Source organism: Bemisia tabaci, chromosome 2 (assembly GCF_918797505.1).
Source record: "Bemisia tabaci chromosome 2, PGI_BMITA_v3".
Taxonomy (NCBI): Eukaryota; Metazoa; Arthropoda; class Insecta; order Hemiptera; family Aleyrodidae; genus Bemisia; species Bemisia tabaci.
Window position 1 is genome coordinate 8,721,142 of NC_092794.1, and position 18,383 is coordinate 8,739,524.

At 41.4% G+C, this 18,383-nt stretch overlaps 1 protein-coding gene across 6 annotated transcripts in view; it reads right to left on the reverse strand.

The window, feature by feature from the left end:
• Nucleotides 1–8,210: 8,210 nt before the first annotated feature.
• Nucleotides 8,211–18,383, reverse strand: part of LOC109040176 (uncharacterized) — a 48,878-nt gene continuing 38,705 nt past the window's right edge. For all 6 annotated transcript variants that reach the window (XM_072296656.1, XM_072296657.1, XM_072296660.1 and 3 more), the window contains 4 exons: nucleotides 14,143–14,613; nucleotides 12,664–12,918; nucleotides 11,047–11,366; nucleotides 8,211–9,939 (listed from right to left, as the gene is read on the reverse strand). In XM_072296656.1, the coding sequence (XP_072152757.1) occupies nucleotides 8,783–9,939; nucleotides 11,047–11,366; nucleotides 12,664–12,918; nucleotides 14,143–14,579 (2,169 nt within the window). In that variant the 5' untranslated portion in view covers nucleotides 14,580–14,613 and the 3' untranslated portion in view covers nucleotides 8,211–8,782. The remainder of the gene's footprint in view (nucleotides 9,940–11,046; nucleotides 11,367–12,663; nucleotides 12,919–14,142; nucleotides 14,614–18,383) is intronic.

Genomic DNA, 18,383 nt, shown 5'->3' on the forward strand with positions numbered 1-18,383 from the left:
CTGCTGTAGGTTCTCTAAAATACTTTGCCCCTGCTTAAAACATTCCCATTTCCCTATCTCGGATGTTTAGATCGCTGCCAGCTGACTGCCCAGCTCGGTGTCAAAAAAATGATTCCTGTGGTTCAGATTCCCAGACGCCTGGCGCCAGAGTTTCCAGTGTCCAGCTGCGGGTCGATTCTTGACTCGTTATCGAATAGCCTTCGATAAATAGCATTGCCAAGATAGGGATTTCATTCGATAACGATTCAACAGTCGACTCTTTGCCGGTCGGATCTCGTTTCTCAGTCTAGGTTGATCGATTCGAGGGTAAAAGAGGATCCCCGAAAACGGACATGGTCGAAAAAAAATGTGTCAAAAAGCGGGAACCAGATGTGTCACCGACACATGTTCGGGAGCGAAGGCCCTGGGGCCATTTTTGCTACTCTCCCCGCGAGCATTGGTCTTCTTACCGTCGCACAGTGCAGCATCCTTCTGGACGATGCGGACGAAAATCGGTAAAAGACACTTAACTTTAAATACCTAATGAAGATAGTAGCACTGACAGGGCACTATCATAATAAGAAAATGTTATATCTCAGGATTTTTTTTTGCATATTTCACGAGAAAAGTTCATTTGAAGTTGGCAACCTCGAATTGGATTACATTTTTCAAAAAGGAGCCACAATCTTTGGCTCTCCCATAAAAGCACGTATCTGCATAGGGAAACCAATGGCAAATATGTTGTTTCTAAAATGGGCCAGAAATAGTGGTTCCTTAATGCAAAATGTAATTAAATTAGCCCTATGTTAAAAATGTAAAAGCAACGTGAAACACCGAAACTTTAACTTCAAATATCTCTGATACTCGCAAACATTCGCAAGATCTATTTGGTAGAATTGAAGTTGGATATCTGAGGGTTAAGAAAATGTCAACCATCCAGAGCATTTTGCATTTCAAGCGAGAAATCTTCATTCGAAGTTGACATATTTTCTCCGTGTATTTCCTATGGATCAGTGATTCTCGACCCATTTTCCGCCCACTTTCTACCCAAAGAAGTAGTTTTAAGCGCAAAATTTGAAAATGAACCATCACTGTGAGTCAAAAATATCTTTAAGATGACAAACTCAAAAAAAATTATTCAGATGTCGAGTTGTGAATTTTGTATTTTTGTCCACACAGGGCCGCACTCGCACTGTGCGTCGTCCTCGATGAAGGAATTGCGACCTGTGGCGAGGCATGAGAGATCGATTATCGTCATTTCCCCTTTTGAAGCTGTGGTAAAGAATCGATTATTAAAGTGTTCGTTGCGAACAGCCTGTCTATCGATCTTTTTCGATAGGTTTAATTGGCAGAAAATTCGATGTATCGCAAAGCACGTGCCACTGATCGCGAAGAGCTGGCATTCGAGATCGGAAGGGAGGAAGAGGAAAGGAAAACACATGGCCCATCTATCTGGACCACATAACATGCGATTTTTTACGCCGTCTTGGACTGTCTCGAAATGCATCTATGCTATTTGTAGAGTGACTTATTGCTGTGAAAATGTTCTCTCATTCCATATAAGATATCCGATTCCTCTCTTTCCCACCTTAAGTTATCGGTGAGATGTACTGCCGTGCTAAGGAAAAATGCCGTATGAGCCTCCAGGCGCTGCCAAATTTCCTTCGGTAAATCACGAATTTCTGGTAAAATGTACATATTTTTCTTCCAAGTTTTCGGATAGTTTTGTTCGCAATTTCACCTAAAAGTTCCTGAAAATTTTAAGGGAAAATATCCATAGCTTTCCCTAAAAATACGCATTTTATCAAAAGTTATTTGGCAACCCTCGAACGTTCATACGGCGTTCTTCCTTAGCATGGTAGCGTAAGGATTGAGTTTCGCTCCCTTGAGAAAATAGGGCAAACTAAAATTAATAATCAACATCCATCTCCGAATTAAGTTACCGTTACTGTGAATATTTTTGGGTTAGTGAGGAAAATTCACAGAATTTTTTTTTAAAGAAAATCAGTTTAATAGTTTTCTTTTTGAATAATAGAATCCGAGCGAAAATCTACAATTTTAATGAGCGGACACGATCCAAGTCATCTGTAATATTTTTTATTTTTAAAAACTGTGTCAGATAAAATATATATTCAAAATCGCTATGAACGAAGTTTGATTATTTTGAGCTTCTGATGATTTCCATCAATTCGATTCAGCACTTATTCTAATTCAAATAATTATCCATTTGTTTTTACGGTGACAAGAGTGAATTCCTACTATTGCTGTTGAAGATACTAGTGTGCAACTCCAAACTAGAAACTTCGGAGTGGGTAGTCTAACTACTCAATTTTTATTTCACAAAAATGATCCAATCCATATTTAAAAACGAATAGGTTACCAAATATGTCACAAAATTATTTCCAAATCGAAACCGGCATTCAGAGCGCGCAAATTTTATGCATCGTATCATAATACCAATATTTTGGATATTTTGACCACAAATTTCGTTAGCTTTATCGTACATTTTTTGTACCCGCTTTCAAAGGCTCCATTTTTTACTTTCGAAAGTCGAACCATGACCTTTATAGCACGCAGCACGGAGAAAAAAAATTCGATTTGTATGAAACATCCAAGTTCTCGATTCAAGTAACCAATCTTCGGTTTAGGAAACCGAAGTTTATGTTAACCACAGCTAAGATTTTAAACTTTAGTTTTTCACCGCAGGCTTCGGTAATTCAATCGGATTTTAGTTCTTGAGAATGAAAATTTCGGGTACACGCACCGACAACTTTGGTATACCGAGGTTCTGTCCTGGTGACTCAAGTTTTTTTCTGAAAACCTTGTAAAACCATACAAATGGTGATAACTTTGTACGGTTTTGATGGTTAACTACATTCTTCCCATGAAAGCCTTACCGCTTGAAATTAAGGGTTGTCTCCTCTCATTCAAACTTCATCTTGCTTGAAGGGCTCTCCGAGATTAAGGATATAAGCCCTTCAAAAAAGAGGAACGGATTATTATGTCAGTGTAGCCCACAGTCAAAGGGGTGAGCTCCGAGCACCAGACACGAATTTGTCGGCCCATTACGTGGAATTGACGGAAGGAATAAACTACGCCCTCAAATAAGATAATGAATTAATTATTCAGCTAAGTGAGAAGGGGCGGTTTTTTCTCCTTTTTTTCCCTTGAAAATATTGCACAAGATGCTCGACCTCCCGACCTACTGACGGATATACGAGGCCTCATAAATACCCGGCAGCCGACACGTAAAACCTCTAAGAGCTCAGCGTTCAACACGTGTGTGACTTGGTCTAGGGGTGACTTTTGAGGGGTTCTTAGTTCAAACAAAGCGATGCGTGTGAGAGAATAACACCCGCAGAGAAGGGGGAGGGGGCTGTAAGTTGCGGGTGATGAAGAGGGGGTGGGGTAGGGGGCTAGACAAGGAGAAGCGAAAGGAGTCCTACACACGACCACATTCCGGTGATAATGACCGTGTTGTCGGAGGAAGTGGCTGTTCAGCGATCCGGAGTTTTTTTGGTAATTTTTGTGCCCTCCAGACTGACGGGGGTTGTTGAGTTCCAGACGCGGGGTTGACCTTTGCTCTCGGTCCTGACTGCAGAGGGGTTTTCCCCTTTGCACTATTGCCTGTCAACCGTTTCCTTGAGGTATTTTGTAAAAGTTGGCCCGGAGTAGTGATCTGACCAAAAATCCCAAGATTTCGCTAAAAATTCCTTAATCCCCAGATTTGCTCAAATGTCCACAAAAATCCCTGAATTTTGAGAAACCAGCCATTCTTAAACGCAGAATTATGATGTTATTTGATGTATCGATTTGAACTTTTCAAATGCGAGTGGCTCGTTTGAATTTTGCCGCTCTTTGAAAGCAGTGCTAAAACAGACCAATAAAATGAAAGAATAATACAGGATCGTCGAGGATTTTTTTTTTTTTTTTTTTTTTTTTTTTTTTTTTAAATTGTTGAACTATCAAGTATATTGAGTGACGCATTGTTTATGTTCTGGCTTATTTACGGGAAAAATAGTGTTGCCAGTTATACCTATACAAAATGTAGATGAAAAAATTTGTCTACTGATTTGAAGCTAAAATTGAGGATAAAATAGTCGATTTTTATTTACACCTTTACCCCATCAAAAAAATTCCCTAGGTTGTCTGGAGAATCCCTAGATACCTAGGTCTATAGGAATAAAGCCGTAGACATCGAATCACTGGCCCAGAAAGTTAGTATAAGAGACGTATCTATACCAACAGGCTAAAAAGTATGACAGATGATGTGAATCGAAAGGAACGAACTGTGTTTATAGGTTTTGCATGCCTTATGACTCCTTATGCTTTAATTATTAATCTGAAGACGGATCTTTTTACCATAAATACTCCAAATTTTGTTCAGTGCGGGCCCCTGGTGACTCCCTCGTGGAGTTGGTCATACTATACCTGGAGACTTGAACGCAAGGTTAAGAGGAAAAACTCGCTTGCTATCCGAGAGATGGATGGTTCATTAATGCTATGATACGTAAAGAAACACTCTTATTTGGACCGCGTTTAGTATAGAAAGGAACCAAGCCACGTCAGCCGTTGCCAAATTTAATCGAGCAATTTGATTTTTAAAATGAAAACGATCGTGCGGTTTTTCTCGCAAACAGCGAATTTTCTCCATTGTCCTCAGGAAAGAGAAGCAAATTCCTCAAAATTGTCAAAGGAATCCGTCCAGACGTTCTCTTGTGAAAAATTAAATTGCCGGTTAAATTTGGCAATAGCCAATGTTGCTTGATTCCTTTCTGCCAAACGAGGTCCATTTTAAATGTGTAGAGTAGCGCATTTTGCTTGTTATTAATAGATAATTAAAATAAAAAGTCTTGCCTTACAAGCTTGTTGATTATTTTATATTATTGTAATCTAGTGGATATACATTTCGAACCAAACGAGTCCATCCACAGCATTTTCATCACAAAAACTCACAAAAAGTTCACTAAATGTCATAGTATGACAATGCGTTTGGGCTGTTACGCGCAAGAAAAAGGAAAGAGAACAATCATATGTATACAAATTTTAAGAGAAAGTTGAAAGTGCACTTGTTAAAAATCGTCAAAGTGCGTAATTAAAACGTTAGAAATCTTTGTTCACCTGAACGGATTACATCAAGTGCAACCCGATGGATGATGACACTCATACGAACTAGTGGTGAACTTTTTGTGAGTTTTTGTGATAAAAGTGCCGAGGATGGACTCGTGTGGTCCGAATTGTACACCCTGTATGACTGCAGTAATATAAAGAAATCGACAAGCGTGTAAAGCAAGACTTTTCATTTTAATTAGCTCTAATTTTCTTGTGAAAAAAGAAAATAGCGTTCGTAATGACACCGAAGTCATCAATAATTTTATCTTATGATATAAAAAGCGAACATTTAAGGATATATGGTCATGCGGGAAAATGGACAAAAGTCCACGGTGATAAACTTCACAGAGGAGCGATTTTTTTTTCCAGTTGAGATGGAAAGTGCCCATTTTTGCGCCAAGAAAGAGTGTGATGAGTATTTTTACTTAAAAATGTTACGTTCCATTTACACCTCAAATCGCTGCCTCTCGATACTAAGCACGTTTTTTGAACTGCGAATTTCGAAGTATCATGCAACTGCAAATGTACATTTTTTGTAAGCATGACGAAAATGTTCATAAAACTTAATATCTCAACGACTCTGAGTTCTTTTGGATAGGGTCACAAGGGACCTCTTCCTTTGAACAATCTGCATAAAGGGAAAAGGAATAGCTTTGATTCTAAGTACAAAATATACGTTTTACGAGTCTTGAAAAATTTTAATAAAGCCCATCGCGATAAAACAATTTATTCATAATACTCTGCCTTTATGAAGAGATTGTAGTTCTTGTTTAAAGAAATTATTTCACATTATTAGATGAAATTTTAAAGACGAAACAAGAACAAATGAATGAACAGAGAAAACGGAAGCAAATTTTAATTAAGAAACAAAGCTGTCCGTAGACTCTACGGCGTAGAGTCCGTGGACACTGTGTTTAGCCACAAAGCCACATAACTCGGTTAATGGACCCTCTAGGACTGTTGGCAGAAACTTGAAACCGCCGCCCTTTTCATAGATTCGACTGGATTGTCCAGTTAAATACGGGGAAAAGGTCCGGCCAGTTATGTCACCTCTCTGGTCATTTTTAAAAATGGAGAGAAAAGAAGATGTATAGCAGTAATTGAATGATACCTAATCAGTCACCTTTAAAGATCCAATGGAACCGATTAAGTCTCAATCCACGGGAGTACCAACATTTTGTGAGCCTCAAGTTCCTTACAAGCAGAGGGCTTAGCGGCTCAAGAGATTTTGGTACTTGCACGGAATGGGGGCTGAATTGTTCATTGGGTCCAACTCAAACCTGCAGGGGTCAATCTTGTATGAAAGAGGTGGGCATATTGAATGTGTGCGTGGACATGGCTATAAAAACACGGAACGCCACAACTAGTGGTGAGGCGTGAACGACGGACTATCGATATTTTCTCATTTGACTCTATGGCAAAGAATCGATTAATGACGTATACCTTGATAATCGATCCTTTTCTATGCGTTTAAATGTCATATCAATCGATTCATCGCTAAGCACGTCAAAACTCTCACCCCTTGGTGCGGTCAACAATATCTCAAATCGGTGGGAAACGTCTACTTACCCCTACAATGACCCCATCGAGGACAATCAGCCCTTTCTTTAAGTGGGGTTTGTGGAGGAATTTGACCAACAAAACAAGCAGATGTTCGCAGAAAGTCAAAACAAACTTGTGAAACTGTCTCACGGGGTGCGCTGGACCACGCGCACCGATGTCAAACCAGCCGTTCTGTCAATCCTCATCTGTAGGAACGATACTGGTTTCATCGTTAAACTCGGCAATCCTGAATGGCTGTGGTCTGAGGACCCAAAGAAATATATCAAAGTCGAATTATAGGTGAACCTAACTATTGTCCGTGGTTTCGGTTCACGGGTGGGTGATCTGATTGTCCAGGGGTTTTATGGGTTCTGGCTCCCCTCGACTGTTCCAGCCTTCCGCTTTCCAAGGTTTTGAGCGAGTCGAGGTTACTAAGTGATGACCTAATTGTAAGTGTCCGAACATCTCGGACCCTTGGCGTGTCCCTCAGGACTCATTGTATTGGAAGGAGCTTGCCATATCAGGGACAGCTTTGTGAAGCATTTCGTCGCTTGGCTAACATGAGGGCGTAACTCACGAAAAAATTAAATTGCTGATTTAACGATTAAATTGCTGAAAAAAGTGGCTGCAATATTTCAAAGTAGATTTCACAACACAAAAATGCTACTTTAACCACCCCCGTTGTTAAATTAGCTTACAATAGTGGTTAAAGTAGCCTTTTTGTGTTGTGAAATCTACGTTGAAATATTGCAGTCACTTTTTTTTAGCAATTTAATTGTTAAATCAGCAATTTAATTCTTTCCGTGTGCACATTAAATGTGCCCGGGAAAGCATTGAAATGTATGGAAGACTGGGCTCATTGAAGAGTGTGGCTACGCCCTTATGTCAAGTAGGCGACGATTTAATCGTGCTGGCACCCCATTTGTCAATCGGGAAGTTTTACATTGGTTAATGAAAAAGCTGATTGTCATGGCGGGAATGAAATAATTTTCGGTGAAAAACTGATTCTCAGGGACTTATTAGCGAATCTTTTTAAGATGTTCGAGTTCTGGGAGTGGAAACGAGCCTTTTCTCCGCTCCTACTTTCTTTTTCTCCGAAAGCTGAATGAAACCTAAAACTATGAGTTTTCTGAATTTTTGTGAACGCTGTTAGTGCAGATTTGTAAAAAAGTATAAAAGTAAACGTGGCGTTGCGTTGTGCGTGCAAATGCTAAATTGCTAACAGTATGAAACTGAAGGGGACCGACTTTAATTTCTGAAAACTGTGTTATTTGCCCATTGAATGGTCCAAACAGAAAATAAGTATTATTGAACTTATATCTTTCAGAGATAAACGCATTACGTATATTTTCAAACGGATTTCAATTATTTTGTTAAATTATAAGTATGGTTAGATTCTTGAAATTATCACGCTTTGATATTTCCATTAAAAAAGATAAAAGTGTCTTATTTACAACGGATAGAAATAAGAAACAGTAATGCAAGTCACCAAACTCGTATTGATGCAGCGCCTGGATATAACTACACGTGCCTAACAACCGACCGTATTGCATATAGGGATAAAATGAAGGTGCATCTAAGATTTGAGGGAATTTATTGTAAGTTTTTTGCCAAAAACCAGAGAACTTTAATGATAAAACTACGCTTCAAACAATGAATCAAACAAGTGATAAGATGATACGTGAAAACACCTAATCTTAAAATAATTTAAAATTATTACAAATTAATAAATAATAATCATGAATATAATGTACATTTACCCGTTATAAAAAATTTCCCCTCTCCTTAATATAAAACATTTACTGGAAGTTTCTCACAGGAACATCTTGATCGATAAAAACCATTTCATATTAAAATTTTTGAACGGAATGGCAAATCTTTCAAAATTACAACAAACTAAAATTTACAAAATATCACGTAATTTGCAACAACTGCAATGGAAAAATGGAAGGAAAACAAACTTGAAGCCCTCAACTCTTGATGAAAATCTCTTCAGGAAAATCTTGATCGATAAGAACCATTTCATATTCCAAAATTTTGAACGGTAAGGCAAATCCTTTAGATTACAATAAACTAATATTTACAGAAGATCACGTAATTCGCAGAAACCGCAATAGAAAAATTAAAGACTAACAAACTTGAAGCCAGTTTAAGATATTGGCAATGGTTCACCATTCCACTCTTTCAAGCACTCGAACAAAGGGTCTATCAGCGCCCCCGAGCACAACGAGCCGAAAACCTTATCAATATCCTCCCCCGGCGCCACATCCCTCTCAGCAGTTAGAAAACTCGTGCCTAGAACTTCCCGCACGAATTTATACAACGGGTAAGACCTACATTCCACTATCCTGTTAGGAATCTTCGGCTTCCCACTTTCGAATTCTATCCTAGTGTTCTCGACCTCTCTCGGCAAAACCGACTTCATCACCTCTTCAAAAGCCCCGATCTGTTGGAAAATAGAATTCGTCACGTCACTCTTCAAGGCGTGGTCCACCAACGTCTGCCGCAAGCGTTGCATCAGCGGGTAGTGCGGGTTGCAGGGTTCGTCTATGTAGGCGTAAACATACTCGCGATCGACCACCTTCAGTAGATCCTCGACGCAGGAATCAACCCAGCGCGCCTCACCATTCAACCCTACTTTTAATACTTTCGCCGCCACACGATCGATCGTCTTCTTCACGGTGTGTTTGAAATTGTCCTCCAAATGTCGCAAGTCTACAGCTTGGCACAAAGCGATCAGGAAGGTCGCGGACATGATTTTCAAGATCTCGAGGGCCTCGTCCGTTTTTCTGGCCGAAACCAGGCCGAGGGAGTTGACGTCTTGGTTATGTTGCTCGGCGCTCTGGACGTGAGTCGTGACGGGGTTCCCCATGAACTGGAGTTCGGAGCAGTAGGAGGCCATGGCCGTCTCGGCCCCTTTGAGGCCGAAGTCCAGGCAGGGGTTGCGCCCGCCGCAAAGGTTAGAGGGCAGACCGTTGTTGTAGTAGTTGTTGACGAGCTCGGAGAACTGGGCGAACATGAGTCTGCCGATGGCGGCGATGGCGAGACGAGCGTTGTCCATGGAGACCCCGATCGGTGTGCCTTGGAAGTTCCCGCCGTGCACTGCCTTGTCCCGCGTGACGTCGATCAACGGATTGTCGCTCACCGAGTTGATCTCTCGTTCGATCATCGTCGTCGCCGCCCTAATCACCTCCATCTGCGGTCCCAGCCACTGAGGGGATGTTCGCAGAGCGTACCTGTCTTGTTTTTGTTTTTGGTCGGGGTCCAAGGCGTGGAGCTCCTCAGCTACCTTCATGAAGGAGCTACCTACGAAGCGAAAAGAAAAACAATTACTAGGAGGCTGAAAGGGGGGGGGGGGAACTGGAAGACACCCCACCAGCTGATGAAAATGATAGACAAAGCTGTGGACAAAGAAAACAAAAGAGGGATCCTATTGGTGGAAACGGGTGGTTGCAATGGACAAAGAGGGTAGGTGATAGACTGACTAACGGAACGGCAACCTACGCGAGAGACCCTTTAGATAGTCCCCCTTAGTCTATGGGAACCATCCACTTCTATCATTAGGATCGCTCCATACGTCCTGTGTCTTCTTTGTCTATCGATTTGTCTATAAGTTTCAATGATCAGCCCGCTGGGAAGATCTGTGGGATTTCCCTAGCTCCAAAGGATGGTTCAGGGGAGTTGCTTTGACTCAAAGGAGAGGTGTGGGCTCCCTTATTGAATTTTGAAAATTTGAAATGTATAAGGAGCAAGTTTGAGCTGTTCTCGCCGAAAAATTGTTCGAAAAACAATTTTGAAGATGAAAGAAGTCGTCGGTTCCCTCGCGAAAGAGGGTAACTATATTTCAATATTGCCAAATTTCCCCATGCAAATTGCATTTTTACCAGGAACGTTTTGGGCATTTCTAACTTGGAATGTAACAATTTTTTTTCTTATCTCATGCGAAAATCAGAACAACCGTCCCTCCTTCCGCCCGTCCTTTTTCCGTTCCTTCGTCCGCAAAACGGCGCGATACGTCAGGCACTTACTTCGCAAAATTAGTTGCATTTCTTGAGAGGGGCCACGTAAATTTCTTGGGGACAGCCACCCCCCCCCCCCTCCGGCGCCCAGTGGATCGAGTTAGTAGGAGAGGTCAGACAACATTTCGAAACATTAAAAGCTTATAACTCCGTTCATACAATATTTTGATATTCTAAAAGTGGTTCCATTGATTTCCTTGTGAATTTTTTTCATAGCAGTACCAGTTCAAATTTAAAATGTGACGAAATAAACATAAAATTTTACAGTTCAGCGAAATTTTCATAACTGACTTCTCTATTTGACTCAATCCTCTGTGCGGCGGTCTAAGCTCTGTTCATTTTTCTCATTTTGGTGGAAAATTCAAAAAAAAAAAAAAAAAAAATGCAAAAATACCGTCCAAAATGTGTTCCATGATGGCTGCAGCCTCGATTTGCCCGGGATGGTGCTTGAGTTTGTGCGTCAAGTGATCGGTGAATTCCGACTTGCCGTGCATAACCTCGGCGAAGATGGCCGAAAGAACGACAGACAGAAGCGCGAGTAGGTTCGCCTCGTAGAGGACCGACGCGGCCAGGCCGGCCCCGACTGCTGTCCCGTTGACCAGGGCCAACCCTTCTTTCAGCTGCAACTGCACCGGCCTCTCAATCCCGGCTCGGTTTAGGGCTTCGCTGGGTCCCAACACCTCATTGTCAGGTCCGAGAGCTTTCGCATTGTACCTATAACAATATGTCGAATCAATCTATTAATTTATTCCCATAGTTCATTTTCTTAAAATTTCTTCACTCTGTTATTTTATTGCCTCCTTTATATTTGCGTTTCAATCATCTTCTTGATTTTACTTTTTTCAGTATTATTTAAAATTTATTTTTATGTTTTATAATTTTTTCTCTCCTCCTTTTTACTTTATCCTACTCACTTCTTCTCACTTAATGCAGAAACAAACACGCGGCTTGGCGACGCACCTTAGTTAAAAAATATTAATACGTAGTAATTTTAATTTAAAATTACTACTCCCCTGTTAACGTATTTCCTCCCTATCTTTGCACAGAGAGTTTGCCTTGATATACAGGTAGACTCTCAGAGTATAGCGCGGGATCTACCGTCCATTACGATCTCAACTTTGAGAGCTTTTTTTGAGCTTTGGGGTTGATTTCAGAGAAAACCAGTGGCATCATCGTATTACTCGCGAAATTTTATACAGGAATCTGTACTTACATCGCAACTTTCTGCATGCAAGAGCTCCATTCTGCCGTGGTAGGGAAAAACGCTGGATGACTACTCGAAAGTTGCCAAATTCCCCCGTATCAAAATTACACTTTAAAGGAAAATTTTTTCATATTTTTCCTTGAAATTTTCAGATATTTCAGATCTAATTTTTTAAGAAAATGTCTGAAAAATTTGAAGCAAAATATTCAAAAATTTTTCCAGCAAATTCGTTTTTTATTGAAGGCAATCTGGCAACGTCTAAAAGCTTGTGCGGCCTTCTTCCTTAGCACGGCAGAATTAGTTCTGGACCTCAGCAGGGAGGATCCCAGCAGGGTCGCAACCCTGCAGATCTAGTCGAAAAAGTTGTCCGAATAAACCAGAGAAAAGTAACCCTCCATTAGTATCTTGGCCATGGTGGAAGCTTTTACTTTCGGAAATTCACTACATGGTTAATGTTCAACAACGTGCTGGCAGTTTTGTTTTGCAAACAAGCCGAAGATGGCCGAAATTAGAGAAACTTGTTTGGCTCATCACGTCACCCGAAGCTCATCAGTCATCATCCAGCATGTAGGTGGGCCAACAGCCAAAATTAGGGTTATGACTGTTGCTCCCTTATAATTGTCCATAAGGAATTGTTGAATCCCCGAAAGTAAAAGCTCCAACGTGTCGCCAAGAGGCCAGTGGAGGGTCTCGTCTCTGGTTCTGGACCTCAGCAGGGAGGGTCCCAACCCTGCGGATCTAGTGGAAAAAATGTCCGAATAAACGTGCGGAAATTTGCCCATAAGTACTCTAAATTTCCAGTCTTACCTGCCAATGAGAAGGCCTGTGATGTAGGAAAGCGGCATGAGATCGCCGGACGCCGTCACGGAGCCCCTCAGCGGGACGCAGGGCGTGACGTTGGTGTTGAGGAGCTTGGCGAGGGCTTCGATGATCTCGAACCTGACGCCGGAGTAGCCTCGCAAGAGAGTGTTGGCCCTCACGAGCATGGCCGCCCTCGTCGCCTTCCGTGGTAGCGAGTGACAATACTCCGATCCCGGCCCGAAGACACCTGCGTTCAAGTGCCTGTTCAATTCGTTTCATTCACCAACAAATAAAGTTAGAGGCGTAATGGAGATGTTGCATGTGTGAGGAATTTGCGATTTGACCATTGATGGTCATGTAAAAGTTCGCGAGAAACACGATGGTGCCACTAGTTTTCTCTGAAATGAACTTCCAAGCGCAAAAAAAGCTCTCAAGTTGAGGCCAAAATGGAGGGGATATCCCACGCTATCCTGAGAGTCCACCTTTACATCAGGACAAACTCTCCATGCAAAGATAGGGAGCAAATATATTAGCAGGGCTGTCGTGTTTTCAGTTTCAGAGTCCCCAAATAAAGTGGCAGCCCTGTCAATGTATTTGCTCCCTATCGTTGCATGGAGAGTTTGTCTTGATGTAGACGTGTGCTCTCAGGATAGCGTGGGATATCCCCTCCGTTTTGGCCTCAACTTGAGAGTTTTTTTGAGCATGGGAGTTAATTTCAGAGAAAACCAGTGGCACCATCGTGTTTCTCACGAACTTTTACATAAGAATCAACAGTCAAATCGCAAATTCCTCACACATGCAACATCTCCATTGAATTGGTGTACTGTCGTGCTAAGGAAGAACGCCGTATGAACAATCGAGAGCTGCCAAATTGCCCCGTATAAAACATTTATTTTTAAGAACAGTTATGCGTATTTTTCCTTGGTATGTTCAGACATTTTAGACGAAATTGCGAACAAAATTGTCTGGAAATATTGAAGAAAAAATTTCAAGATTTTTCCAGTAAATTAAGGTTTTATTGAGGGAAATTTGGGCAGCGTCTGAAGTTTCATACGGCGTTCTTCCTTAGCACGACAGTGTAATTATGTGGGATGCTGAATCTAGGACTCGCTGAAATGACGAGGAGGGCTTGGATAGGATTTCTAGACCCGAGATACTCAGGAGAAGGCTTGAAAATCAAGTTTTTCCCTGTTAAAAATATAGCTTTAGGATCTGTGTTCGAAAATACCATAAGAATTCTAATATCCGCCTGTAGACTGTAGAAGGCGATAGAAAAGCATATACCTGACTATATTATAATCAATCATATAAATGGCGTTTCTCTTTAGCACGGCAGTACCATTAGATCTAAAATTTTTGAATCAAATTGAAACTAATGGATCTTTTTTGGCTTTGCTTCCCCTGCAGAATAGTGTAGCCCCCTTTTTATTCTACCACCTTGCCCTATCAATGAATCGGAACGCGTTAATACCTCGGAATAATTACCTTATCGCCTCCTTCTGGAGAGCGTCTCCTTTCTCCGTCCTCCTGTGCGAGGTCGCGCCGAACCCGGTGGTGACCCCATAGGTGTCCGTGCCCTTGTTCGTCGCCTGCACGACCCACTCTCTGCTGGCTTCGACCGCGGGTCGAGCGGCGTCAGAGAGCTCCACCGTGACGTCATTGGAACACGCGACGGCGGCCACCTGCGCCACGGTCAAGTTTTCCCCGCGGAGATGGACGATCGGCCTTCGGTACTCTCGCACCATCCGCCTGACGTCATCCAGGTGACTGCCTCTCAAGGAGTCCACCGACGACCCCCAGTTCAAGGGGTCTCTCGGCTGGGATGTTGGCGAGCGGTTGATGCGCTGCGTCTCCGTTGGTGAGTGGCATGGGTCGAAGCAGATAGACATGTTCTCCCGTTCTGATCCTATGGGTGGTGGCATGCTGTTGCTGCTGCCATTAATAGTTGGACGGCATCTAAAACAAAAATAACGTTGTCGCTTGTTCAACATGCCGATGTTTAGTATTCAGGTGCTAAAGCTCCCCCCCCCCCCATAGACGTTCGTAGGGCGTTTTGCTAGGGGGGCCTGCCCCGGAAAATTTTTAAATTTTAAATCTATGTATTTGGACGCATTTTGAGGCATCCATGACGCCAGGGTCGGACTGGCTTGCATCTGAAAACGTAATCCCATAGCTGGATAAGGGGGCGTAATGTGATATTTCCTGTTAGGGCATCCCCTACGTAGAGAGGGGTTCTGAAAATCTTCGTAAAGCAGCACAAGTTTACGCTATTTTCAGGCTCAAAGTTTATTATTCGTACAGAGTACAAATTGCAAAATAACGTACTGAAGTAACCGACCGACTTTTGAAATTAAAGGAAACATAAACAATTAAAGCTGCTAGAAACTAGACGCGCATCCAAGCACCATTATCTTCAAAATAACCGAGCCAGTGCTGCGGTTTACACGAGCTTTCAACACAGCCGGAGACAGAAAAAACGTATTATTCGGACCTCTTTTTTAACTTTTCTCCCGAATCTGAGCGACACCTCATTGGTAGCATATAGCAGAGCATTGAGAGCTCACGATTCGCGTCAGCGCGCCTCCAATTTTTCAGATGCAGCACGGACGTCCATCAAGTACGAATAGTTGTATCTCTGCGCCGTCGTAAACGCGCATCCTTTCCCTCCCTCTATTTCCATACTGTGTTTGTTTCCGTTTGTCTAATTCGTAATGGTGCTTCAAGCACTACGTGAGTAATACAGCCGAGGGCAAGAGAGATGTGTTCGGGCCTCTTTTTTAACTTTCCTCCCGAATCTGAGTGACACCTCATTGACAGCATATGGCAGAGCATTGCGAGCTCACGCTTTGTGTCATCGCGCCTTCAATTTTTCAGATGCAGCACGGACGACCATCAAGTACGAATAGTTGTATCTCTGCCCCGTCGTAAACGAGCATCCTTTCCTTCTCTCTATTTCCATATTGAGTTTGTTTGCTTTTGTCTTATTTGTAATGGTGCTTCAAACTAGTATCATAGAGTATAACATTGCGAGTTCACGACTCACATCATCGCGTCTTACATTTTTCATATGCAATGTGTACATCCATCTTGCGCCAATAGTTGTATCGTGTTTACACTTTAGATGCTCTTATTTTTGAATTTCGAGATAAATTTAAGTTAAATTTGCCCGAGATATGCTATGGTATGTCCAAATCAATAGTCATTTTGAAAAGGAAGAATTATGTTTAAAGGTCTCTCAAGAGGTCTACAAAGGGTGCGTCGTCTAAAAATCGAACCGACCATCGCTTCTAAGGGAGTTACACATAGCGAATGAAGGAGGGGGATGATGAAGCGCCTGTATGTATGTCAAAATAAAGGTGATAATTTCACAGAAAAGTGTATACGCTTCAGAAAGTAGTTCTTGGACCTCGGTTCACCACTATCATGCGTAAAAGTACCTTTCTTTACTCCTAACTCCTTCTTCTTCAGTTCATTTAAGGCATTTTCCGCATATATTCTCGGTCGTAATTTTTTTTTCTCTTCTTATTTTGCTATCAGTCAGAGGGGCGCGTTTTCGGCGCGCCAAGGGGGCGTATCTGCCAATGGCAGATTTGACCGTATGGCCAGTCCGAGTCTGCGTGACGCAGATTTTCCATTCATTTCTGCAGAAAAATTATGCTTTCTTTACTCTCAGCTAAGAAAACGTTCGAATTGTCGCAATCAACACATCTAGAAAATGTTTGAAATTTTTAATTCTAGTCTAACGCATTTTGAGGCTTCTATGATGAAAATTTTAGAAGATGCTAATTGAAGAAATACAGCGTGTTTTCGATTTAAGACGCTACATTAAAAGAGATAATCATCCTCGACTAAAGTTTCTTCGCACTATCCAGAATTTCTGGGGGGGGGGGGGCAGCTGATACTATTCCCAATTCTGGGGGGCGAGGCCCCCCTGGACCGCCCCCCTCGTACTCGTTAAAAATGAGTCAATCCGACGTCAAACTGACTCGACCAGTCTTAGTGCTTTGACCTCATACCGAGAGCAAATACTGCAATGGAATTGGTTTGATATCAGATTCATGCTGACGTTAAATACAGTTCATAAATGCAATCAATCAATCGAAAAAATAGAAATTATCCATGACACTAATCATGAAATCATACCCATTCGACTCGCGCAAACGGCCTCAGGTTATAAACCTATCATTCAAAATTAAGGAGGAGTTTTACATAATGAGTAAAAGTAAAATTCCATCAGATGAAATTCATAGACGGGTTCTGTCTAAAAAAAATAAATACCGATCTTTCCAAACTCCAATTCTGCCAGACAGCCGCGAATTTTTACCAGCCTAAATGAATTATCTGGCATTAGTATGGAAAGTCACGCGCTGTGAGGCTGTGACAAATATACGGCGAGAGAAGATGACGCCTTGCCAATTTTGGTATGACATTTTCGAAGCTTATAAGTTTTATCTAGAATTTTGCCATTTCAGGCAGGAAAAAAATGAACTAGCTTTTCATTCATTTAAGGACCCAAGAGTTTGCGTGGAAAATTCTTTTTTTTCCCATACGTTTTTTAGGGGGAAAAAAGAAGGAGGAAAAAATTTGATTTTTAATTCAGAAACTAAAACAAGAAGAAACATCCAACATGAATATGTTGGAAAAGCGTGCCGAAGAACTGAAATCTAGTGTGTGCACTATTTCCATTTCAACGAGATGTGTATAAATTAGTACTCTCTGCAAATTGGGGAGGAATTATTGATTTGATACCGTTGAATGTAAATACATTTTATTGAATAAAGAAAGTAACATAATTATATTGGATGAACAAAGAAAATAACATCATAAATCATTTAACTGAATTGGTTCATTCAGAATTTCAAATTAAAGTTTGGAAATTGTTCAGTTTGTTGCGTCATGTTGGAGATTGCTCAGTTTGCAGCAGCAGAGTATGGAGTTTACTCTGTTTAATGAGTCAAACTTTGTCTTTTCTCTTTTCTTCGATTGATTTGTATTAAAATGAGACTTTAAGGTATCTTTTCTGGAAATAAAAAAAAAAAACGTGACACCAAAAAAAAAAAAAAAAAAAAAAAAAAAAAAAAAAAAAAAAAAAAAAAAAAAAAAAATGCAACTTACACTCAGAGAATCAACAAGGGAACCTAACCTCCAAAACTCTGCCTTCCAATTGGTCGAATTGGAGATTGCTCACTTCGCTGCAGTTGTAACTATGGAGATGCAGCCAACTTGGGTTTAACCGCTTTTGAAAAGACGCTGATTCGCTAAATAGTTATGGCGGCATTTAAACTTCTAATTTAAATCCTCCGAGCGTAGAAAAGCTTATTTGACGTACCTATGAAAGAAAATAATACGGTTTCCACGGGAAAATGTTCTCAAGGGTTTCCAGTAACAGGATAATTCGGTTTCTCGATGAATGACCTTCAGGGCTTGACACTATAACGGTTCAAAAACGGAAGAACGGATCCGACGGAAAAAAAATTCGGACCGCCCCTTGAAAAGCATTGGTCGATCGGTGTGCTGTACTACAGTACATCCGAGTGATTTCAAAAAGCGAGCCCTATAGGCACGCTTAAAAATGCGAATTCTTCATTTAGAAACTTCGGGTATGCAGGCAAGGAGTGAAACATTAAAGTTACACATAGAAAAAAATTGATTGTGGTGCGTTCTTGCTGAAATTGAACAGGTGCACTCTCTCATTTGGATTTGAGCGGGTGTTGACGACGGTCTCT